This window comes from Rhinatrema bivittatum, chromosome 12 (assembly GCF_901001135.1).
Source record: "Rhinatrema bivittatum chromosome 12, aRhiBiv1.1, whole genome shotgun sequence".
NCBI classification, from domain to species: Eukaryota; Metazoa; Chordata; class Amphibia; order Gymnophiona; family Rhinatrematidae; genus Rhinatrema; species Rhinatrema bivittatum.
The window spans coordinates 18,968,078-18,993,017 of NC_042626.1; the positions used below are offsets into that span (position 1 = coordinate 18,968,078).

At 45.1% G+C, this 24,940-nt stretch overlaps 2 protein-coding genes across 3 annotated transcripts in view; both read left to right on the forward strand.

Annotated features, from left to right (window-relative positions):
* LEMD2 (LEM domain containing 2) overlaps positions 1–12,688 on the forward strand; it is a 45,392-nt gene extending 32,704 nt beyond the window's left edge. The window contains exons 7-9 of the mRNA XM_029572816.1: positions 427–528; positions 802–904; positions 8,942–12,688. Coding sequence (XP_029428676.1) covers positions 427–528; positions 802–904; positions 8,942–9,092 — 356 coding nt within the window. The 3' untranslated portion in view covers positions 9,093–12,688. The remainder of the gene's footprint in view (positions 1–426; positions 529–801; positions 905–8,941) is intronic.
* Positions 12,689–16,013: 3,325 nt separating this feature from the next.
* IP6K3 (inositol hexakisphosphate kinase 3) overlaps positions 16,014–24,940 on the forward strand; it is a 31,747-nt gene continuing 22,820 nt past the window's right edge. The window contains exon 1 of one of the 2 annotated variants that reach the window (XM_029573810.1): positions 16,014–16,456. The gene's annotated coding sequence lies outside the window, so the exon portion shown is untranslated. Of the gene's footprint in view, positions 16,457–19,821; positions 20,339–24,940 lie in introns of those variants that run through there. The other variant, XM_029573811.1, reaches the window with a different exon arrangement.

A 24,940-nucleotide genomic window follows, 5' to 3' on the forward strand; every position in this document is an offset into this window, starting at 1 on the left:
TAAGTCCAGTTGCCATAGCTTGGGTTGGGCAGGACATTGCCAATTGGGCCACTAGGTCTGCAAGGTTGTTTTAAAGTACTGCAGTGCCACTTACCAGCTATATTCTTTTGAGTATAGCTGCTTAAGGCTAAATGTTATCTGGTCATATGTGGCCAGACAACCTAAAACCTAATCAGCAAGATTAAATGTTATCTGGCTAAAGGGAGCTGGATATCTTTAATCAGGGCTATTCAGTGAGACGTTTATCCTGCTGAATGTCCAAGATAACTTATCTGGCTTAATTCATCTGGGCAAGTTTTCCATTCTAGATTTGTTTTTGGCATATTGGCCTTCTTATGTTCCACTTAAGGTTCAGAGCAATAAGAATAACGCAACTCCATTTTGTAAGAGAGATAACGTCTCTCTCTTCTCCTCTGCTTGTTTTAGTCTTGGCGTTGCTTTGGGGTGTCTTTCTGCTGCTGAAGTATCATTTGCGGAAGATGAAAGAGGACGAGCAGGCCATGTATGAGATTGTGAAGAAAATTATTGGTACGTCTCAGGAGGGAGAAGAGCTTCACGTCACTCTGCCCAAAATAACTCCGATTTCTTAGATTTAACTTGAATGTAATGTTAATTTAATTCCTATTAGTTGATGTGTGCTTGGCTTTGTGAATAGTTGCCTAAGGAAAATCTTCTTTTAAAACACTTCCCAACTCTATCGGCATCTTTGTTGGCTTCCTTTTATCATTGGCATTATTGGATTTCCGAAACCCAAAAATTGACCTCTCCATGGTGGGGTCTCTCCGCTTGTTGTCTTCGCAGCTGTTGTTCAAGATCACTACAAAGACTGGGAGAATCAGCTGGAGACTTACCCGTATGTGGGCATTCTACATGTTCGTGACAGCCTCATCCCACCACATAGCAGGTGAGTCAGTGCTGACCGTTGTATGACTGGGCATTTGGAGATCCTTGCACTCATCCCATCCCACAGCAGGTGCGCCACTGAAAAGTTATCCGTCTAAATGAGTAACTGGGGGTATTAAAAGCCATATGCTGTATAAGTTGGGAGCATTCCGGGGACAGGCAGGAGGCGTTTTGGGGAGGAGCGGAGTTAGCTGCATAGTTATGTGGATAACTCTGGTCGTGCCTTAGGCGCCTAAAATTAGCCGGATATACTTATTCTGCCAGTTTTAAGATAGTCGGGTATATTCAGCGGTGTTATATCTGGCTAACTTAACTAGCCGCTTTGCAGCTGAATCAGCCTCTAAAAGACCCTGGCCCTCCATCGCACAGAATGGGGGAGCCATTGTTGTCCTGTTTCTCTGAGGACAAGGAAGATTTTAAGTCCTCACAGGTAGAGTTACAGGATGAGAGCGAAAGGGGGTAAACTGAGAGTAATCTTAAGGAAATTTCTTTGCAGAAAGGATGGTGGGTCCATTAAGCAAATCCCTGAGGAGGTAATAGAGGCAAGGATCACGTTAATTCAAGGAAAATGATCTCTTAGGGATAGGAATAGAGATGTGAACAGATTCAGGAGTAATCTTAGTAAATATTTCTTTACAGAAAGGTGGTGGATGCATGAAACAGCCTCCCAATGGAGGTGATGGAGACAAAACAGTATCTGAGTTCAAGAAAGTATGGGATAAATATAGGGGATTTCTAAGAAAGTGATGAGAATTATAATGCTAAATTAATTGGATTGATGAGCAAAATGGATGGGCTGTGCAGTCGTTTTTTTGCCATCATGTTTCTAATAGGCAGACTGGATAGGCCAAAATGATCTTTATCTGCCATCATGTTCAATGTTCCTGTGTTTCTGGTGATATCATCCAATGGATCCCAGTTGGTCAAATTTATTTCAGAGTTATGGGTACACTCTCTACTGAGCACACACATGCCATCTTGTGTCACAGTTGTTGTGTGCGGCTCCTTTCTGGATGTCATGCAGCGCCTTATTTAAGAATTTGGCACCCATAGTGGAAGGTGGATGAACCTGGCGATCGGGAAGTGGCTGACATCCCTTTCTTCCTCCACCCCAACCTCCCAGAGTCCCACAGCAACATGGAGCAGGCTACTCCTTGGCACAGTTGCATTCCCTTTGACCTGAGTATTTGGCGCCTTCAAAATTTGGCCCTCTAGGTAATTTCCTATGTTGCCTGTGCCTAAGTCTGGGCCTGATGTCATATGGAGCCCAATACATTTTTTTTTTCCACATGGTGCCTTGATTCACCTAATTTCATGCCTTTTAAGTTCACCGGATAGAGTTTTTGGTCATTCTCCAAGTTTTCTTGATTTTTTTTTTCAGGGGTCACCATGTACATCAGGTGGCATTAGTTGGTGTTTTTCTTAAAATTGGGTCATTTGATTCTGCCTTGTTGATCTTTTGTCTGATGACCCAAAAAGAGAAAAGGGACAGCAGCTTCAACAAGTGCCCTTGGTACAGATTTATAGTGCCTGTCACAAATCCCCATGATAATATATGCTGTGCCTGGGAGATGATCCTGACAGCTGAGTGTTCCATATGCAGGAAGATGAAGGGGGTGTACCTACCCGGAATTGACGGAAAAGTTCTTTTAGGTCTGGCCCATCAGCATTGAAGGGCCCAAGAGTTCTACTAGATGCTGCAACAACATCAAAGAAGCATTGAGCACCCAAAGAGACTAGGTAGCCAGACCATTGTTAAGCTCCCCCCATCCAATGAAAGTGAAGGATTCTGTTTCATCAGTTCTAGCATTGAGTACCACCAAAACTAAACATCGGGTGAATGCTAAGAAGCATCGGCATCTGTCCCCATGTCAGGAGCAGGGAGATTCTTTCTGCGGCCATAAATTCCCCAAAGTGTTCCTGCAGAGAGGACAGCTCATCCTTTCATCAATCATTGGAATGATGACAGCCTCCAAGGGCCACATGACGGCCATTAATCTTCCTCAAGTGTCCCAGGAAGATGTGATGACGACTACTATTTGCCAAGCAGTATTGGCATTGACAGTTTCTGAAGAGGAGCTGTAAAGAAGATTCAAGCAGTGTTGCAAGCATCTCTACATCAGTGTCATTGATAACTTTGCAAATTGAGGTCCACTCGCTACTAGAGACTCTTACATCTGACAGTTCCTGAAGAGTCATCAGCATAGGAAGCTACCACACCATTATCAATTTCAAGTGTGTCGTGGGAGGAAGCTTCCCCAAGGCACAGAAGTTCATCAAGATTTTGACACCAACAAAGGGGTACTCTCACTGAGGCCTTGTCTTCTAGCCTGATGCATACACAGATCACAATGCCAACCCATGATTTGGACTCAATCTGAGTAATCCTGGGAGTATGCTTAGATATTTGAGGACAACTCTGATCAGGTCTCTTTTTGGACCCCTTCCTCCACAGGAAAGGAGAAAGTCTTCTCCAGAAGATCCCTGCTACAAAATCAGTGAAGAGAGAATGGTGGACCCCATGCCATTTAATTTACAAATGGAGGAAGAGCCCAGGGCAGAAATGCTTGAAATCCTCCACTTTGTGGATCCTCACAAGAAAATTGTGGCATGAAATTCTACAGGAGAAAAAGATGAGAATGTGGAAGACCCCCTTGTCTGTGTCACCAGTAAACAAGGAGGCAGACCCATATAGCATGTCCTAAAGACTCCCAGATTCAAAAAGCAACAACTGTCTCATCAGTCATGTGCTTTCGAATCTGCTCTCAAAAACACCTAGAACCCACTCTTCAAAGCCCCTAGAAGGATTCTTGTACACGACCTTTATTGGGAGAAAAGCGTATCAGGATGCTATGCTCAATTCCCGCATAGCATCCTGTCAGCTGTTCATGGGCCAACATAGTGAAAAAAATGAAAGGAGTGTCAAAGCATCTCCCTTAGGAGACCTGTGAAGTCCTAGCGTCACTAGTGGGTAAGGGTGTGTAGTGTGGAACTCGCATGATCCGACTGAGCTGTGATGTTTCTGAAATGGTATTGAAAATATCTGCAGTAGGTCTTGGTTCTTGCAAGGTTATGGGCCTCAGACCTTAGACGAGATGTGCAGGAAAAACTCACTGACGTGCCTTGCAGTAGACAGAATCTATTGGAGATAAGGTCAAGGTAGCAGTGGCTCAAATTAAAGACCATTGTGCTACACTTCAGGCTCTCTTCACTACCCTCTAGACCCACTCTTCTCATCTTGCAGGTATTTGAGTCGACCACTGAAGACACCCTTCTATCCTCCTCTACTGTTTTATCCCAGACAGCAGAGAATCCAAAAGTTATGTCCAGCATCTCAGCCAAAACATGGGATTGGGGGGGGGTTACCATGATTCCAGGAGCACATAGCCCAGTATCTGTTCTAGGGAACCTTCCTGTCAGGGGAAGGTTTAGGTTTTACATAAACCAATGGCCCAGAATAACCTCAGATATTTGGGCTCTCAGTATATCAGAAAAGGATACGGATTACATTTATCGGAAATGCTCTCAAATTACTTTCTATGAAGTTCATGGTTTGCTTCTCCATATCAGGACCTGCTGCAGAAGGAACTCTTTGTCTTAGAGGCCAATGCATTCGAATCTGTTCCACCAAGAGAAAAAGGATGGAGCTTTTATTCTTTTTGATTCTAAATAGAACAGGGGGTACTGTTCCATCCTAGACCTAATGGCTTTGAACAAATTCCTGGTAAAGAAAAAGTTCAAGATTTCCTACCTGGAAAAAGGAGACTGGCTGTGCTCCATGGACTTGAAAGTTGTTTACACTCACATAGAGAGATTTCCAGGACACTGGAAATATTTATTTATTTTATTTATTTGTTTTTATAGACTGACATTTGATATGGAATATCACATCGGTTTACAGAGCAACTCATGGGGATAATATGACAACGGTGTCTTATTATTTTTACATAGTAACAGAATAGCATATTTAACAATTTGCAACTCTCGTTTAATATACAATGTAACAAGTTAACTTATTTAAACAATTTGGAACAATTTCATTTGATATACACAGCAAAAAATGAGATGATGAGGTAGACAGTCTTCTTGATGGGGCGATTAATAGAGACTTGGCATTTTAGGCACTTGAATAAGGACTCGGTGACTGAAGTTATGTAGAGGGGTGGGGGGAGCATCTGTTTGGGGGCTTAGCCCGGGTGTGCTGTGAGTAGGTTGAGGAAAGCAGTGTGTTAGCCATGAAAATGGGGAGGAGTAGAGGGAGTTCATGTAGATGGGGGGGTGTCATTAATATATCAAATTTGTAGTGGGGAAACACAATCTCCAATATTGCGTACTGCTGTTCATCTAACATTAGCACCACATGTAGTCACAAAATGTCTTGCAGTGGTTGCCGTGCATCTACGCAAATTGAAGGTATACATATGTCGTTACCAGGACAGTTGGCTGCTCAAGAACACATCTCAACGAGGTGCCGTAGAATCAATGAGCAAAACTATCCAGGTGTTAGAATTGCAAGGGTTCATCATGAATTATCCCAAATCCCATATGAGCCTGTCATCTCAATTGAAATATTCAAGAGCTCTGCTAGGTAAGACTAAGGAAAAAGCCTTTCTTCCACAAGAGAGGATCATCGTACTGATGTCCACAATGAAAGGGTTAAAATGGAGTTAGCAGGCATCAGCATGAAACATGTTGAGGTTGTTTGGCTTCCTAGCATCAATGGTACACGTCACTCCCTTGGCATGTCTCCATTTGAGAAAAGGCCAACTCAAACTGTCTTAGTAAGGATAAAGCAGAGGATTGCTTCTACGGCCAAGTCCAAACAGCAAAGCACATTCAAGCAGCATTGTCTAAACTATCATGAAGGCTGCTCAGCCTGGAAAAGCAATTGCTACCCTTAACATAAGGCTTGGGGGTTATCTGCATGAAGCGGCAGTTACTACCATAAGAAACTTGCTGGACAAACTGGATGGGCCATGTGGTCTTTTTCTGCTGTCATTACTATGTTACTACCATATGTTAGCTATGGAACCTGGACTGGTGAGCTCATGTAGAGGGGTTCCACACTTAGGTTCTTTGGTCTGCTTAGGAAAAGCTCCTTCACATTTTCTAGAGCTAAAAGTGATACTCTATGCACTAAAGGCTTTTAGAGATTGGCCAACACGCATTCTCTTCATTTAAACATACAATCAGGTAACGATATTCTGTCATGAACACACAAGGAGTAACTGCTTCATACCTCCTGTGTGAGAAAGCTGTCCAAATGTGCACTTGGAATGGTCTTGACTGTCTATGTACCTGTCAGGCAAGGAGAGTGTTCTGGCAGACAGATTGAATCAGATCCTGGAACCACACCAATGAAACCTGGACCGGGAGTAGTAAATTGGATATTCCATGAGTGGGGAACACTCGTAGTAGATCTGCTTACATCTCCTTTGAACAGAAATGTCCCAAATATCTGCTTCAGAAGAAGGATCCAAGGCAGATTAGCCTCAGTTAGCTTTTCCCTACATTGGGTAGAGGGTCTTCTGTGAGGCTAGCCTCCAATTCCTATACTGGCAAATAATTTGATAAAACTCAGAAGAGACAGGGGACCATGAACTTAATAGCCCTCTATACTCTGAGATAAATTTGGTTTCCACTCCTATAGGAGGAGTTCGTCAGGGAACCAGTCAGATTGGGAATTCCCCAACTCATCACTTAGAACCAGGGAACACTGCATCATCTCAACAGTTCTCTCAGCCTAGATGTTGGAAGGACAGCACAATGAATTCCTTTAACCTATCTGAAGTTGTGTCTTGAATTCTTCCAGCTTCTAGGAAAGATTCCTCAAAGAAAACTTATAATTTTAAATGGAGTGGTGTGAGGGAAAAGCCCTGGACTCTTTCTCCTTTTCCACACACAAACTACTAGAGTACCTCCCACATCTTTTAGAGTCTGGTCTGACAGCGAACTCCATTAGGGTTCATCTGATGCTTATCACCCCATGTAGAAGGCAAACCCATTTGCATACAGCCTTTAGTTATCAAACTCATGCAGTGTTTGCTTCAGTCAAAGTCTTCTATTAAGCCTCCCACTGTGTCTTGGGATTTCAGCATGGTATTGCTCCCTATGAGACATTAGACTTTGGCAAGCTGAAGTACCTGATTTGGAAGGTCATATTTTTGGTGGTGATCAGTGAGCTCCAGACTCTAAATGGCTTTCCCACCTTATACACACATCTAAGTTCCTGCCTGAGGACGAGTCGGACTTCCACCTTAACCAGTTAATTGTCCTTCCAAATTTTTTTCCCAGGCTACATGTCCATAGAGGTGAACAAGATTTGCACAGTTTAGATTGCAAAATAGCATCGGCCTTTTATCTGGAGTGGATAGAGCCCTTAGAAAGTCCACCCAGCATTTTGTTTCTTGGATCCCAACAAACCCGAAACTGTTCTTGCCAAGTGTACCCTTTCTAAGTGGATAGCGGATTGCATTTCTTTCTGTTATGCCCAAGTAGGTCTGACTCTAGATGGGCATGTCACAGCTCATAGTATTAGAACCATGGTGGTGTCAGTGGCCCACCTGAGACTGGCCTCAGTGGAAGAGATCCGTACATCTCATTATTGTGTAGATGAAGATTCTCAATGCAGTAGTGAGTTGCTTACCTGTAACAGGTATTCTCCCAAGAGCAGCAGAATATAAATCCTCATAAAGCCTACATTCACCTCCCTTGGAGTTGGTTGTTACATGTTTTTAACTGTATTAAGAACTGAAAAGGGCCTGCAGTGGCTATGATGTACGATGACACACACATGCTCAATAGAGCATGCTAGAAGCTTCTAGAATCTCTGAAATAAATTTCACCGGCTGGCTTCAGTTAAATGATGATATCCACCTGTAGGGAGGGAAAGCTATCATTGGAGAAACCTTGGTACAGGTAAGCAACTTTCGCTATATGAGAAGCCGCTTTGAGACCCTGGTACTAATCCCACCACATAACAGGTGAGCTGGTGCTGTCCTATGTATGATGACTCTTGGATACCTGGACATACTTCTACGATGAGTATCATTCTCCCACTTCTTGTTATACAAATATAAAATATGTCAAGCACTGTAAGGTCTAGTTTGCCCGCTGCCTTACAGTCCCATCATGCTCTTCTCCTCCTTGCATATAGTTTCTCTTGTAGTACGATGTTGGGTACTAGTGGATGAAATCTAAAATGTGATTGGTTAATGGGGATTACTTTATGGTGATGTAGAAGCCATTTTATAGCATCCTTATAAACTATCCCTGTTCGAGCAGTCTGTCTTGCTTGAGTCTGATAACCTGATCCCCAGCTCTAAAAGAAAGCAGTGAAAGCATGGCCCAGAGAGCATGGCTTTCAGGAGGCATCAGCCTGGTCTTCGTCCAGTTCTTGCCCTGAGTCAGACTATACTGCCCTCTGGAAGGCCACCTCAACTTCCAGCAACTGAGGAACAGTATGGCAACTTATCTCCTGCACAGAGCAGGAAGGAAGGTGGCCAGAAAGATTCCTTTCACCCCAGCCTGGTAGAGGCTGCTAGAAGACTCTCCCCAATCTGAGTGAGGCTACTAGAAAGCTGCTCCCAACCCTTCACAGGCTGCAAGAAACCTCTCACCCTCCTCCCTGCCAGCCTGAGGGAGAGTGATTTAGGAGACTTCTCACCTTCTCTCCCACTCTTTTTCTTTTTTTTTAACCACTTCATATATTAGCAGTAACGTTTCCTGAATCTGAAAGCTATGAGAGAGAGAGAGACCCGAGCCCGCTGTCCCCACACCCTCTCATCTGGTTGGTCCTGCTTTTTAGGGAGAGTAGGGGAGAGCAAGTGTGCATTGCTCAAAACTTGCTGACCACTGCTCTAGGATTTCCTTTCACCAAAAATTCTTGCCTTCTGAGGTATTTGTTCCAACCTCCCTGCTCCTCCTGGACATGTGGTTAGTGGATTGTTGCTGGCACTGCTGTCATTGCAGGGCGCAGGGACAAGGATTAGTGTGCATTATCGATGCAGTAATGACAGAGCTTGCTTTATCCTTCCAGGCAGAAGATGCGCAAGATTTGGAACCGAGCGGTAGATTTTCTCTCTGCAAATGAATCCCGGATTCGGACCGAATCGCACAGGATTTCGGGAGAGGACATGCTGGTGTGGCGATGGATACAGTCCATAAACTTCTCAGACTCGGAGCAATAAAGCTACAGGGAGGGTGCATCAGGTCATCCTAGTCTTACTTCACCACTAGGGTCCTGAGATCTGCCGTTCAGACTGCAGGTCACTATCCCTTTTCTGCTTCACAAAAGGACAGCTTTGTACTTGTAGGGAAACTAAGCTTGCGCGGTGAACTCGGCATGGTATGAATTGGGACGAGAAGGGGAGGAGAGCAGAGAAGTACAGTAAAGGAAAACTCTCTGGGTGATGGATTCGGCCGCCGCCTCTAGCATCGGGCCAGATTTAGCTCCATGTGTGGGAGCATGGCAGCTTGGCTGGCAGGAAGGCAACAAGAAAAATTATTTTTTTTTAAATTAAAAAGCCTAAAAAACACTGGGCAGAACTTGACTGGGGCTCAGGAGGTCACCGACAGCCTATTTGGGAAGATGTTTGCCTGGGGTTCAGAGGCAGAGACGAGCAGCAGGTACGCAGCCATACCCATGTTTGATTGCAGGGGACCCCTGTTTGGTCTCGGCTAGCAAGGGCAGAAGTCCCAGTCCCACTGTCACCTTGTGCACAAAAGCAGAGTGGAGGAGTTGGGTGTATGGGAATGCAGCTGCGTGACCTGTGCGTCACTGTTGAGGTGCTCGGATCTGACAGAATACGGTCGGGGGGGGGGGGGGGTGTAATTAGATGGTATGTCCAGGGATAGCGAAGAATGGGGGCCTTGGCATGCACTGCATGTTATAAGAAGTACAAAACCTGAGCTTTTCTTAAACCAAAGTGTAGGCCTGCTCTTCCCAGTTCAGGGCTGAGTTATGGAGGTATCTGGGCAGACATAACCCAGAGCAGTATTCAGTCGCTCCGCTTTTGTGATGTGCTGCCGCCTTATGATACCTTGGCAGCGGGGATAACGTTCATTGTGGGCGCCGATGCGTTTCCTGATGTTGGTACCTCAGCGCATAATGTAATGTAACGCACATACTAGGATATAGTGGCAACGAGTATTTAATTCTGAAAATTCAGCCCCGCGCGATTGGCTCAGACTTCTGTCTCTGCACATGGTTGGGGAGCATTGCCCTTCTCCACTGGCATGGTCCCAATCACATGGTGGTACTGCTGGGGGATATCAGTAATCATCTCCTCAGGCCGTGCGCGTGGTGCATCGTAGCTTGGCGTTCTAGGCAGAATTTGCAGCCTTGTGAAACACCAGGGGGGAGTTTATAGAGAGGGTCGAGGGTTGCATAGACAAAAAGATTACTTTTTATAGCTAATGGAGTAAAGCCACCATCTGTGAGGGTGCTGGCACTATAGGCTATGGAGAAGGGGGCTGCCTTAAACCGAATAGAGGAAGGGCATTGAAGACCTGAGCTGGGAAGAACAATGGAGGAGAAATATATTCCTTACTCCCCCCCGCAAGCACTGAGCTCTTCCCATGCTCCCTTCCCATTCTCTTACGAAACATATAAAACAGGTAGGCTTTTGTGAGTGAATAGGCAGCCTTTGCTATGGTCACATTCTTACAATTCCCGTTTCTTGAGACCCAGTTTTCCATGCTGTTTTGCATAGTAAAATAGAGGATTGTAAGAGACACCTATTGGCTCATCTATTCTTCATGATTATTCCTGCCCACACTGCACTGTTATATCCCAGCTGACAGCTTGTAGGATCTCTCTCCTTATTTAATTCAATTTTTATTTTCTTTTTCACTAGTTTGCTATCATCTGAAGTAGATGACCGTACATGATCTCATATTTAATTCTCTCCACTGTATCTTACCTTAAACTTTGCAGTAATCTACACAACTGCCAACACTAGTGACGTGTTGCCCAAAAATTCTACCTCATTGGTCTCGGGGTCTTGTTGGACAGTACCTGACCAGCAATAATCTGCAGCCACTGACCTGATCCTGCTTCTGCCCACAGGCAAAATTCCAGCTGGGCCAGTCGCTCCTTTTGCACACAGCAAGCCCTTCCAAAGCTCTCACGCTTGGATGCACTGATCTCGTGCATCACGAGATCACGGCTGGCCTGCACATTTGAAAATGCTCATGGTACAGGCGGGTTGAGTGGTGTGCCAACCTCAATGAGCTGGTGGCATGCATGCCAGAGGTGGCATTGTCCATGAGAGTAGTGCAATTATAGCATGTTTTTAAAAATTCACTTTTCAGTGTTTGGCAGCACCTGGGGTGATGATGCTGGGTTATCGGCGCAAGTCCGAACATTCGGCATTTGGTGCTTTTTGGGGTATTCTGCAGTTTTCACTTCCCCCCCCCGATCTCCACTGTGAGAAGGGCAAGGCACATTCCTGCTTCAATCATGACCAGCATCCTGTGGCCAGAGTCACTCTTGCAGTGAGGCAAGTTTAGTGCTTTAATACACAGCAGCAAAGAGGGAAAGGTTTCTTACGTTCTGCCTTGTCAGTGGTACCTAGTGCACCATTTCCTTTTCTGGAGTATGTAGGAATGGCTGGGGGTTTGGAACAGGCACAGTGGACCTGCTGTTATTGGTATGCCTTGCGCTTTGTTCAGTGTTTCTTGTATTATGTGCTTGTGGAATACAACTGAAATACTAGAAAACTCTTTTTTTTTGCCCAAACTGTAAGATCGGAGCTGTTCAGGAAGCGCATGGTGGAACGTTGTCAGATTGTTTTCAGTAGAACTCAGCCTGCCCTCACTATTACTAAGTGTGAGATAATGCATACTCCAGAAACGTCAGTTGAACAAGGGACGTTTGAACCCTACTTCTTGGATATTTATTTGACTTTTGCCAAGATGTTTATATGATGATTTTCTATGCCATGTGTCAAGCACTCTTTGTATGTACCTTTATCAGAGTCAGATATCTATCGCAAAGGGGTGGAGAAAGTCCTAGTGAGCCCTGCTCTGACAGGACATGTTGCTGATCTCTGGTGTATGTGCTCACTTAGCTGGGCAGTGAGTTCAGGGCCTTCCTGTGTGATGTAAGAGCAGAGCTGCGATGTGCTGATATTATACTGCCTGCTTCTGGCATTAAACAAGCACAGCCAACAGCACGGAGCTTCTCTGTTATGTAGTTAGGTAGGCCAGCTTAGGAGGCACACCAAACCAGTCGGGTTTGCAGGATATCCGTAATGAATATGGATGAAATAAATTCATAAACATTGGAGACCCAGTGTATGCAAATCTCTCAGCCAAGTCTGTATTCTTTGTGTCAGTTCTGAAACCCCAACTGGCTAGGTGCACCTCCAGGAGAGGGCTAGGAAATGCAGGTCTAAATCATATTAACTAGCTAGGGATGCTGTTATCGTCTGCACCAGGGGAAGGCAACTCCGGTTCTGGTGTTTCCCAAACAGGTTTTCAGAACATCCCTATGAATATGCATGAGATGAATTTGCATACAGTGCATGCAAATCTTCCTCATGGATTTCCTGAGAACCAGACCTGTTTGGGGAAATCTAGGAGCAGAGTTGCCTGCACTTGGTCTGCACAAAAAGCCACTACATTTTCTGAGTGAGTGTTCTGCCTCTGAATTTTAATCCCATGTTCTTATTAGATGAAGATGGTTTACTTTTATAGTACAATCAGTATTGTGTAATATGAATCGAGAAATAACCTTTGAGATAATTTAATATTTTATGCAATAAATCCTGTGTCTTTTGCACTTTGTTTGTGGAGTCTTTCTGTTTCCAGTATGCAGAATGTTGGAAAGAATTAATAAAAGAGATCAGTATCTGAATCACTACCCGTAGGCTCAGTAACTGCCTAAATAAAAAAAAAAAAAAAAGGACAGAAATCATCAAATTTGGCACGCAGGAAAAACTTGGATGAGCTTGAAAACCAAAGACATTGGGGCAGTAATTAAAGAAAACCAAGCCTCCAAAAAAAAAAAAGAAATATCCCTATTCAAGATTCAAATAACTTTATTGGCATGACAAGCTTACATGTGCTGCCAACGTAGTATACAGAGTACTTAAAATAAAAGGGTAGGAATAGAAGGGAAAATTACAAAATGGAAATAAGTCAAAGGCACCTGTTAAGGAAAGCAGAGCTTCAGGGACAGGTCTCGGGTTTGGTGCTGGCCTGATTGCAGGCTACATGTATTTTGCTGCTATAGCTGCTGTTTCTCCTCTTTCCCTCAGGATTGTAAGAGATTTTCTTGCTCATTCTTTTGTGGGAAGTCTTGGATTTTCTCTGTTAGCTTTGGGAAATGTGCATCTCTGATATCTCTTGCATTTTGCACAGCACAAGAGGAAATGCATTTCTGTTTCTCCAGTCCTGCATTGCATTCAGAGTCTGGCGTCTTGGGGTTTCCAGTTTTAATTTTAGTCTGCAGCTTTCTATTTCTAATCTGTGCTCACTTGTCCTGTATCTGTTTTGTTCTGCAAGCATGTATTTTCTATGTTGGGATCTATTGCTTTCTGTGGGAAAGAGGCTGCAGAGTGTTGACCAGTGCCCATTCCAGAAGGCACCTCCTCCTCCTCCAGGTTTTCTACACTTTGGCACCAGGCAACACAGGCAGAGAGAGTCTGCTGGTTCTCCTCTTTCCTCCAGGATTATACGGAGGTTTTCCTGCTCTTTCTTTTGTGGGAAGTTTTTTTTTTTTCTTTTCTTTTCTCTGTGAGGGTGCTGGCACTATAGGCTATGGAGAAAGGGGGCTGCCTTAAACCGAATAGAGGAAGGGCATTGAAGACCTGAGCTGGGAAGAACGATGGAGGAGAAATATATTCCTTACTCCCCCCCGCAAGCACTGAGCTCTTCCCATGCTCCCTTCCCATTCTCTTACGAAACATATAAAACAGGTAGGCTTTTGTGAGTGAATAGGCAGCCTTTGCTATGGTCACATCTCTTAGAGAAATTCCAGTACTTCAGAGAGCGGTTCTCAACCCCGTCCTCGGGGCATACGAAGCCAGTCTGGTTTTCAGGATATTCACAATGAATATGCATGAGAGAGATTTGCATGCAGTAACAAGGTGGGAGCCCCTGTTCTCCCTCTTCTGCATCTCCTCTCCAAAAGGCAACATGGTGGATAGAGATGAGGGGGAGGGGCTGGAGCAGAGATCGAGGAGGGGGGCACGCTTCGGTTTGCTAGGTCAACTCCCAGCCCCTTCTTTTCCCCAATGGCCTGCCTGCTACCAGGAGGGAGGGGAGGGGAAAGGATGGAGCAGAAACCAGCCACAGGTGAAAGCTGAAAGGTGAGTGAATGGGGTGGGGGTGCAAGAGAGATGTCACACTACAAATGTGCTGGTGGCACAGGAGGACTGCACTTCTGCCAGGTGCCCCCTCCCCTGCTTTGGCACCACATTTCTCTCTGGTGCTCCCCGAATTGGTGCCCAGCTTGCCTGGTGACAGACCCGACTGCTATAGGTCCCTACACAGAAAGTACACACCTAGCAGAATCCCTCACCACGGTCACACAGGCAGAACATAAACCACCACAAATGAGAAGCAGAGCTGCTTCAGAAAAAAGCGGAGATGGAATCTCCAGGCAGTGCCGTGCCAAAGAAATAGGCCTCCTGCGTTGTACAAAATACAAAGGTAGCAGAGATGCGCATTTCCCATAACTGACAGAGAAAATGTGACTTCCCACCAAAGAATGGGCAGGAACACCCCTGTCTCATCCTGGGGGACAGAGGAGAAAGCAGCAGCAGCAGTTGTGGTTCCTTCCATCCAGGCCAGAAGTGGAATCTGAGCAGAATCCTGTAATTTTCTTACTTACCGCCCTTTCTGTAGTTTGTAATTTTAGTTTACTGTTACTATATTTTTTTCTTGTTTTATGTTTTAACAACTTTGGCAACACATGTAAAGACTCCCATGCCAATTAGGATTGCTGCCTGGCTCCATGTCATAAGAGGTAGCACCAGTGTGAGCTTCAGCTCTTTAAATTAAATAAATTCCTGGCTCATTTTGGATTATTTTTTTAGATCTATTAGAGTGGGATGGTGATGATGTGATGAAGCATGAAATAAATTTGCATGCAATGGAGTCAGTGCATGCAAATCTTTCGTACCGGATATCTGACAACCTGACTGGCTGGGGTCGGCGTATTTTGCCCTTCAAAACCACTGTTGTGAGCGCCTGAAGCAGCAGCAGCCTGGGGGGTGGACCTGCTGCCCCTCTCGTCTGCCGGGTTGAATCCAACCCAACCAGCAGTGAGGCACGGAGCATGTGCAGAAGGCTTTGGGAGCGTTGCACTTTGTTTCGGCTTGTGAGGGCTGCTGGCGGAGTTGCTATTGCTCCTTCCGGCCCTGCATCTCCTGACGGTCAAACACAGCCTGTGCAGAAGGCCTGAGAGAGGCAGGCAAGCAGTGAAATGACTCTGTGTCCAAGATCTACCCCCCCCCCCCCCGCTGCATCCTCGCAACCTTGAGGCCACAGATTGGGTTTTACCGACTTGAAGCTATTTTGTGGCCGGTAACGCCCTTTTCTGACCGTCACGAAATCTACTGATAGCAGCCCTGTTCCAGATATTTATTTTTATTTATTTGATTTACATTCCTCCTTTTGGTAATTCAAAGCAGGTTACGTTCAGGTACTGTAAGTATTTCTCTGTCACCAGTCGGCTCACAATTAGTTTGTACCTGAGGCGATGGAGGTCACAGGGAGCAGCAGTGGGATTTGAACCCTGGTTTCCTTCTGCTCTAACCACTAAAGGTTACTGTTCCATTCCCACATGGTTTTTATTCCTGCCTGGGTCAAATGAATTAGAAACCCAAGAGAACAAAAGGTTCCTCAGACCATGCGATTCCTAAGAATTCGTTTAAAAACTTGTACAGTGGACGCGCACTACATAGTTGCTGCCTGGGCCTAAGATTGTGTCTGCGCTCTCTTCCTCTCCTTGATTCTGCCTTCTGCTGTCCCCTTCCCTACATGTGCTCTCTCTCCCAGCTGCCAGTTTCTGCATTCCTCCCCCCCCCCCCCCCCCCACCCTGTCTCCATATCTCTGTGAGTACCTTCTCCCCACACCCTCAGACCTTTTGCAGCTGTCAGCTGCACATAGCGGACCTCTGCCAGCTATTCCTGGGAAGGGTGGCCAAGCTCCTTCTCTCTCTTCTCCTTTTATTTCTTTTTTCTCTTACTCCTTTTTTCCTCTCCCTCTGCATTTCTCCCTGCCCCTCTCTCTCTCTCTCTCCACCACCTGCCTCCATTTCTCTAGCTTCCCCCCTTTCTACTTGCTCCCTATTTCTCCCTCTGTTTCTAAAGCCCCTCCTACGGTAATAGCTCCCCTGTTTTTCTCTCTCTTCTGCTCCCCTCTAGGGCACGCGCTCCCTCTCTTTGCACCCCCTCCCATCACCTTGCTCCCCCCTTTACAGGGAGCACTGGGAACTTTTAGTGACATGGACAAGGTTCGTGGAACTCTGGCAAACAATCTTTGGATTATAAACGCGTCCTTTCATTGCAGGATTGTCCTAGGTTTGCTGGAACAGGACTGGTGAGTATGTGCCGCATGTTCTAGTACTGATTTCTTAGCAGACTGTGAAGGACCCTTTTAAAAAGCAGGGCGTGGGGGGAGCAGGAAGTATCTGTAAAGAAGCGTTTGCTGGTTTAAGTGCACACACACACAGTTTCACCTGTGCACGATTTGAACAGATTCCCTGATTTCGTGACCTTTCCCAAACCCAGCTGCATCGGATGTAGAAGTCAAACAAAGCAGGTTACATGAATCCTAAGACGGAAAAGACCAAGAAATTTTTAGAGAGCTAAGGACAGAGCTGGTGGGGAAAATTACGGGTAGCAAAATGTACGCCGGCCCACGTAGACATCCCAAAGCCACAAATAGCATGTGTGTACTGGCGGGAGGGCGAGATTTCCATCCGACTCCACCGACGTGACGAGCGGCCTGCTGGAGAATGCAGAAAATTGTGGGAGCACAGCCAGAGTAATGGAAGGGAGGTAAAGATTTTAGGGTGCTTTTTGTAAAGCGCTTTTGCAGGAAGCAATTAGCCCCTTCCTCATCCTTTGTGCTCAAGACAGCGACCTCCAGGACTTTACCGTTCCAGTGTGCACCCTGCACAATTTCCTTTTTCATTCCTCTGAGGAGAGCAGGCCACCCTAAGTCACATTTTCTGTTTGTTTTCTTTTTAATATTCCTGAGGGCAAGCAGTGGAGAGGCTGGGGGTTTTAGCAGTGGCTGCTTCTGCTCGATCCATTTATTGAGGAAGAATCAGGCTAGTATCAGACAGCTATGCTGGGTCAGTACTGGGCCGGGCCATGGAGAATCATTCTGATTGGCTTTCCAGTCTTTGGATGGAGTCTGATAGCACCAGCACAGCTGTAATATCAATGGAACTAATATTTTAATTACTATTAATTATAAAACCTGGTACATATTAAGTTTATATGATGTTGAGTTCAGTGTGGTACAAGGTGACAATGGACAAGTGACTACTAATAATAGATGCTTCACACAGATGGGGGTAGGAAATTCCCTCTTATTCTAAGAACCGAATGCTAGGAAAAGAGCATACACGATTTTAGCAGAACTACATATAATCCTTCTCTACCTTACTGGTCCCCTGACCACTCAATGGTGAAAACGGGCAGCTTAATTTAGTTTTGATCATTGCCATGGCTTCTGGAAGATGAGGATGAGGAAGCTGCATGAACAATGGGCCGCAGGATAACAGAAAGGGATGGGTTTATGGTGTGTCCCTAGTTTATACAGTTTCCTAAGCAGATATGCAGTCACTTCTGCGACAGATGGCCTGGCAACCTCGGGGCTGGGAGTGAGAAGGGAGGTAGTGGTTATAAGCCTTTTTCACCTGGGTAGCCATAGGCAGCACAACATTTTCAATGATTAGTAACTAAGCCATACTAGAGATTAGGGTTGCCAGCTAGCTCCATGTTTTCAGGACAGGCTGATCCTGGTTTTAGTGTAGGCACTTGGAGTCTTGCTTTTCTTAGGGACCACACTTGGGAAATTAGAACTCAAGTCCTTATACGCAGTAGGCTAAAAGGAGGACTGATCAACCTGTCCTGAAAATCTGGAGCCAGTTGGCAAGCATCCTAGGGATAGCTGCAGCGCACAGAATTGAGAGTGCCTTCTGGCAATGGATGTTTGTGGGGTGCAGTGCAAAGCCCCTGACTGTTTTTCAGGCACTGACTTTGGCAGTTCACTGCCAGTGTGAGGAAAAGATGGTCAAAGACACCCTAGCCCATTACAGGTCTTCACGTTATCTGGTGGAAGGGAGGACACCTGACCAGGTGAGAGGATTCATTAAGAGTTGAGCAGTGCTTGAAGAGGATGGAGAAGAAAGATCCCCAAGAGGGCAGCTAGCAAGACAAACCCAGACCAGGCAAGAGGTATGGATAAGCCAACACAAGTGGCTCAAGGTAAAATTGCTCTTCTCTGGTCTCCTTGAGGCTTTGTTAATTGTGGATATTTTGTCCAGATGTGGCTCCTTCCTTCCACGCTGAGCTCTTTGCAGTATAGCCCAGGTGCTCTAGAAGCAGGCCTTTGAAAAGGAAGAGAGATGAACTGAAGATACTGAAATAGAAAGGTAGAGAAGGAACTGCAAGATCCATTTTGTTTACCCAATTTAATTCCTGGTGCAGCCCCAAGGCTACACATTCCCAAAAGACATTTGTTAAAGTGAAATAACTGAGCTGATTCCTAAAGATCATTTTACTTTACTAGTGCCAGCTTTGGAAATTTCCTGATCCATGCTTAACATACCCTGATAACCCACCTAAAGAACTCATAGTGCCTGTCGCACTGTGCTTAGTCCACACCAACCACCAGCATACCGCACATGTATTTATTCCATGCATACAGCACGCATGCTGTATGCATGGAATAAATCTCTTGTACACTTACAGCGCACATACAATATGCGCTATGTACACGTGACTGTGCGCTAGCTTGGCTGTTACTACTGGAGGTCCTTCTGGTTACCTCTCTAGAAATATTAAGCTGATGTAAAGTAGCTGTTAAAAAAAAAAAAAAAGCATTATTAAGAAAGCCTTTAGTAAAGAGACCCTAGAAAGGTTACAGAGAAGGGGGGGTATGGAACATCCATCCGAGGAAAGAGAAAAACGTAGGCCTGTTCGGCTGAGGAGAGGTACGATAGAGGTAATCCTGGCAGAGGTGCAGAAACTGAGTAGGGGACTGTTAATACAAGAACTAGGTGCCCCCCATTTAAAACAACCAGCATGGAACCCAACTTTTCAAAATGATTGGGGGGGGGGGGGGGGTGTTAAAACTGAATACAAATGACCTCTCCTTGGACACAGTGAAGGTGGCTGCTCAAGACTGGGGGGTGCTACTGTAGCCACACATCTGGCACCTATGACCAGCAGGGAGACGGTTTTAAAAGAAACTCTTCTCGCAGTTCATAGTTAACCTGAGGATCTAACTTTCTTGTGGAGTAAAATGTTACAACGGTGTTGAAAAGAGATGATAGACAGTCTCGGGCTATTTAACATACGAGTCTGAGGTGTCACCCCAGGTTCAATACATCCCTAAACTATGATTGCCCGAGATTGGCCTGTCTCTCATACACTTCCTCTTAAGCGCCCACTGCTTGCTACTGACAGACAGGATACTGGGTAAGGTGGCCCACTGGTCTGGCCCTGTTTGATGGTTCCTATATTCTTATGCTTCTGTGGGGGCTGAAATAAGAACACAGGATTTATGGATAGGAAGGGTTTGTAGCTGCTTCTGTAAGGGCTGAGATGACGCAGGATATGATGCAAGTCTTGGATTGTAAAGGAGGATTTATGGACAGGAAGAGTTTGTAGCTGTTGTGGTATCAGCTGTGTTCCTGGAAACAGAGTAATTAGAAAAGCAAGAGGGCTAAGGGCAGCAAAATGTGTGTGAGCCTGTAATAAAACACCAGAAGTTCCCACTGGCTGTGTGGCAGTAAGCAGCCTTTGGTTAAACCCAACGCCTCCTAGGAATGGGAAGCATCTTTCAAGCAATGACAAGTTTGAGCTGATCCCCCATTCAGGCCCTGACGACTGTACTGTGGTTTTCAATTTAACCTTGCTCCTTTTCTGAACACTTGTCTAGGACTGAGTGAGAGCAGTCTGCAGCGCAGTAAGTTGTGCTGTCTGATCTGATCTTGCAAGCCTATGGCTGTGAGTATCCTATCATCTGATGATATCGATGGTGCTAGAGAAGGGACTTCCGGAGATTAGGGACACCATTTCCGGCAGTGAAAGCCTGGACAGAGTGACCGACCACAATAAGCCCTGCCATGGGCCTGGGCGTTAGCAGCATCACAGGCCCCTGGCTTGCTTGCTCCAACACTTGTTCAGATGTGCGCTATTTTTGAGGACATGTTCAAGGAATAGGCCAGGAGCAGTGCTGGAGGTGAGGTCTACTATTATTAAATTATTTCTTGCTTTACACTCAATGGCTGTTGAGCATCCCTCTTCGGAGTCTAGTAGATGACTCTGACATGTCTGTGCCAGAAACTGGAGGAGGTGAGACTTGTACAGCCTGTCAGAGAGGAGGGCAAAGAGGGAAGCATCAGAGACCTTCAAATGCCTTACAGGTAGAAACAGTGCACAAGATTAACCCAATTCTGTACCTTGAGCACCTGAACTGCTTGCTCTTTAGGACGCTGTGTGGTATTTTAGCTGTTGTCGGACAATTCCTGCATATGATTATCTAGGGGGTTTGAATAAGGCACAGTTAGTCTGTATATAGGACGCGATAGTGTGCCCGCTTTTCTAAAGAAGTAGCTGCAAAGATAAGGGAGAAAAGGTTAGCTAGCATTCATTAACTACAAGAGATTGCAGAAAGAGGCAGACAGGCGATAATATCTGGAAAATTTAAGGGAAACTGAGGAAGTAGGAATGCGAAAATTCAAAAAGAAGAAAACCAGGGGAGGGGACAACTTTTTTTTTTTTTTTAAGATATGTTTGTGATAGAAGGAAATGCAAAAATTGCATTTTGATAATCTAAGAGGAGGAGTATGTAGAGGCTGATAAGGAAAAGGCAAAATTGCTTAACAAATATTTCTGTTCAGTGTTCATTGTGGAAGGGCCTGAAGCTTAATCACATAAAACAAACACAAATGAGGTTTGCCTCACTTCCAAACTTAATGATTTTCAGAACAGTGTGTTCATGAAGAGTTAACGAAACGTAAAGTAGATAAGGCGATGGGGCCGGATGGGATACATCAGAGGGCACTAAGCTGACCCTTTCAATACTTCTTTAGAGTCTGGAGTAGTTCTGGGGGACTGGAAAAGGGAGGATGTGGATCCTGTTCCTAAAAGTGGAAGTAAGGAGGAGGCTGGGAACTGCAGGCCGGTCAGTCTGACCCCTGTGGTGAGCAAACTAACAATTTCACTGCTAAAACAGAGGATGGTGCAATTTTTGGAATCCATTGGTTTGCAAGATCCAAGGCAGCATGGTTTTTATCCGAGGTAATCTGATCAACGTCTTTGACCACAGAGTTGGATCAAGGAAGAGTGCTAGATGTAGTGCACTTGGATTTCAGCAAGGCCTTGACAGGGTTCTGCACAGAAGACATAAATATTGTGCGCCTTCGTATGGATCTTAGAGCGACTGACTGGGTTAGAAACTGGCTGAGTGGGAAGCGACAAAGGGTAGAGGTAAATGGGGTTTTCTCTGAGAAGAGGGGATGTTAACTAACTGTGTGCCTCAGGGTTTGGTCCTTGGACCGGTTCTTTTCAACATTTTTGTGACCTACATAATGGAAGGATTGTCAGGAAAGGTTTGTCTCTTTTGCTGATGATACCAAACTCTGTAATAGGGTGGACAGCCAGCAAGGAGGGATCCAGCAAAGCTTGAGAAATGGTCTAAGGTCTGGCCAGCTAAGATTTAATGCAGAGTAATGCATTTAGTTTGCAAAAACCCAAGGGAAAGGTACAGTGTTGGAAGTGAAATTCTTCTAAGCACAAAGGAAGAGTGGGATCAAGGGGTAACTGTATCTGATGATCTTTAGGTGGCCAAACAGGTGGATAAAACAATGGTAAAAGCCAGAAAGATGCTTGGCTGCATAGGGAGAGGATTGGTCAGCAGAAAAAGGGAGGTGATACTGCCCCTGTAGAGGGTCTCTGGTGGGACCTTTTTGGAATACTGTGTACAGTTCTGGAGACCCCACCTTCAAAGGGATATAAACAGTTGATGCAAGTCCAGAGGGTGCTCAATGGTCTTTGTTCTAAAGAATATGGGGATAGACTTAAAGATCTAAACATGTGCACCCTAGAGGAAAGGGGAGATAGGGGAGATATTCAAATATCTCCACACACTGGAGGTGAGCCTTTTTCAACAGAAAGGCTATAGCATGAGGGGGTCATGAGATGAGGTTGAAAGGGGGTAATGTTAGGACATTTTGTCTTTACAGAGAGGGTGGGTGATGCGTGGAACAGCCTCCTGCTGAAAGTGGTGGAAACAAATAGTGTCTAAATTCAAGAAAGCATGGGATAAATACAGGGGATCTCTAAGGAGGTGATGAGAATTATAATGCTAAATTAATTGGATGGATGGGCAGACTGGATGAGCCCTATAGTCTCTTTCTGCCATCATATTTCTATACGTGTATATGACTTGCACTGGTTACCCATTGGGATGAGAGTTAAATATAAAATAGCCTCTTTGGTGTTTAAAATGATCAGTACTGAGAATCTTTGTTAGGTCAACTTGATGCTTCACGTGCACAATCCATCTAGAGCCCTGAGAACATCTCGGAAAGGCCTCCTGGAAGTGCCCTCTCTGCACGTCTTGTTGAGACTCTGGAGCGCTCTTTCTGGATGGCTGCCTCTGAACTATGGAATACTTTGCCAATTGAGCTGCTGTTAATAACCTGTAGAAAGCTTTGAACTCGCTGAATTAAGTTCCTTGTTAACTGGGCCCTTGACGCTTGATCATTTTTTATGTTTTGGTTAGAATTGTTATGTTATTGTTCATGAATGATTCTTTGTTCACTGCTCTGGGCATTTATGATAGAGCGGTATACAAATATTTTAGACAGATGTAAGGTGTCCCAGATTCCAGGTGCCCACACTGTTGCTTTCCTGCTGTGAGGGAGGAGAAGGGGAATGGAGATCTGAGAATTTGCTTTGGTCATTGTCTGGTGGGGGGAAGGCATCTGGTGATATTTTGTGTGTGTGTTGGATAAAGGTTGGGGTAGTGCCGTTCCACAGCTCACATGGCACCAGGTGACAGCTGACACGAGAGCACCTGCTTTCTTTTTTGCTATTTCAGGACAGTTTCACCACAGTCTAGACATGGGGGGGGGGGGGGAGATAGAGATAAGCGCTGTTCCTTTGCAAGCACAGGCAGTTTGGGTAAATGTGACCCCTCTCTCCATAGGGAACACGGTATTTGTAGCCATCAGTGGAGACACATCAGGTGTGCGAGAGAGGAATGTCCGGGCCTGGAAATAGCAGTGCTGCCTGTAATCATCCTTAGGTCACTGTGTAATGCCATTACACTGGACTAGTCCCAGCAGTCAAACATGACTCAGCCGGAGAAGCGAGTCCTCTTTGGGATGAAGAAGAGGCAAAGACTGTCTCTTACAGACAGCCGCCAAGCCAGGAGGGAGGATAGAGACACTCTCTCCTCATCCAGGGTCTAGAAAGTCAAAGACAATACCAAGAGAAGGAGAGACAGAGAGAGTACTAAGCACTTCCAGCTACCCAACCTGGAACTAGACAGAAAGACAAAAGGAGAGAGAGAGAGCGCCAACCCTGTCCTCTCCCCATCACACCAATTTGGAAGGATAGACAGAAAAGAGGAAGGACAGAGACACAGTGTGAGACCCTCCCCTTCAGCAACCCAGCCTGGATGCACTGAGGTAAACTGAGTGTTCACTCTCTCCTGCACACCCCACCCGAAAAGACAAATAGAGAGGACAAAGATATAGATTGTGCTACAGCCCCTCGCCTTCTTTCCTGCCTGGGATGGAGATGGAGCTCGCGGACCAACCCTCATGCCCTTCCTTCCCTATAGAAAGTCAGGAGGAAAAATGTTTCACCCTTTAACCACTCACTCACTCACACATTCACACACACACACACACACACACACACATACTCTCTCTCTCACTCTATGCACTTATACTAATTGGTGTAAAAGTGGACCATTATGTACACACATACAAATCTCAAATTATGACTACACACCTATCAACAAGAATACATAACTTTTATTGTTTATAAATACTTCACACAAAATTAAATAGCTCAAACCTGTATATATGTTTCCTACAGTGATTCAGTGAACCTAAAAAATTAGCTAAAATATCCCCATTCATACAATGGGGTGGACTGAAATCAAATAATAACTTATCGAGCGACTCCTATGTGGACGCGGTGAACTGAAAGTAAACATAGAATATCTTATTATCTGAACCATTCCTGTGTGGACACTTTTTGAAGTATGAAGGTGTAACAAAAATATCAACTTGAAATCTCCCATTGTCAACGCAGACGAATTAAGCAAGTCCTGCGTTGATTCACTCCTGCATACAATTGGCAAAAAGCATACGTGGCGTAACAGGACTAGAAAACAGATGGGACTCAGGAAGCATTCACTGAAGTTGGGACTCATTCTATAACAGCACTATAAATTGCTATCTCGCTAAGAAAACGCTTGTTTGGGCTGGATATAAATGGAAGACTTGCATAGAAATAGTTAACTGTTTGCAAAGTTTAATGATATTCTTTGAAAAACATCAAGGTTTTTTTTTTAAAGTGAGTGAGGTGTGTGTGTATGAATGGGGATATATTAGCTAATTTTTGAACCACACACACACACGACAATTTTGAGTAGCCTGCCTAGGTGCCAGGTATAGAGTGACTTTTGTATCAGCGGACTGTGCAGTGAATTTTCTAAGGGAAACGATCATATCCCTTTGAAGATGCATGTGTACAATCATTTACCTTGCATTTTTCTCTGTCTGTGAGTGGCAGATCAGGGATAAAACAACACACATGCATT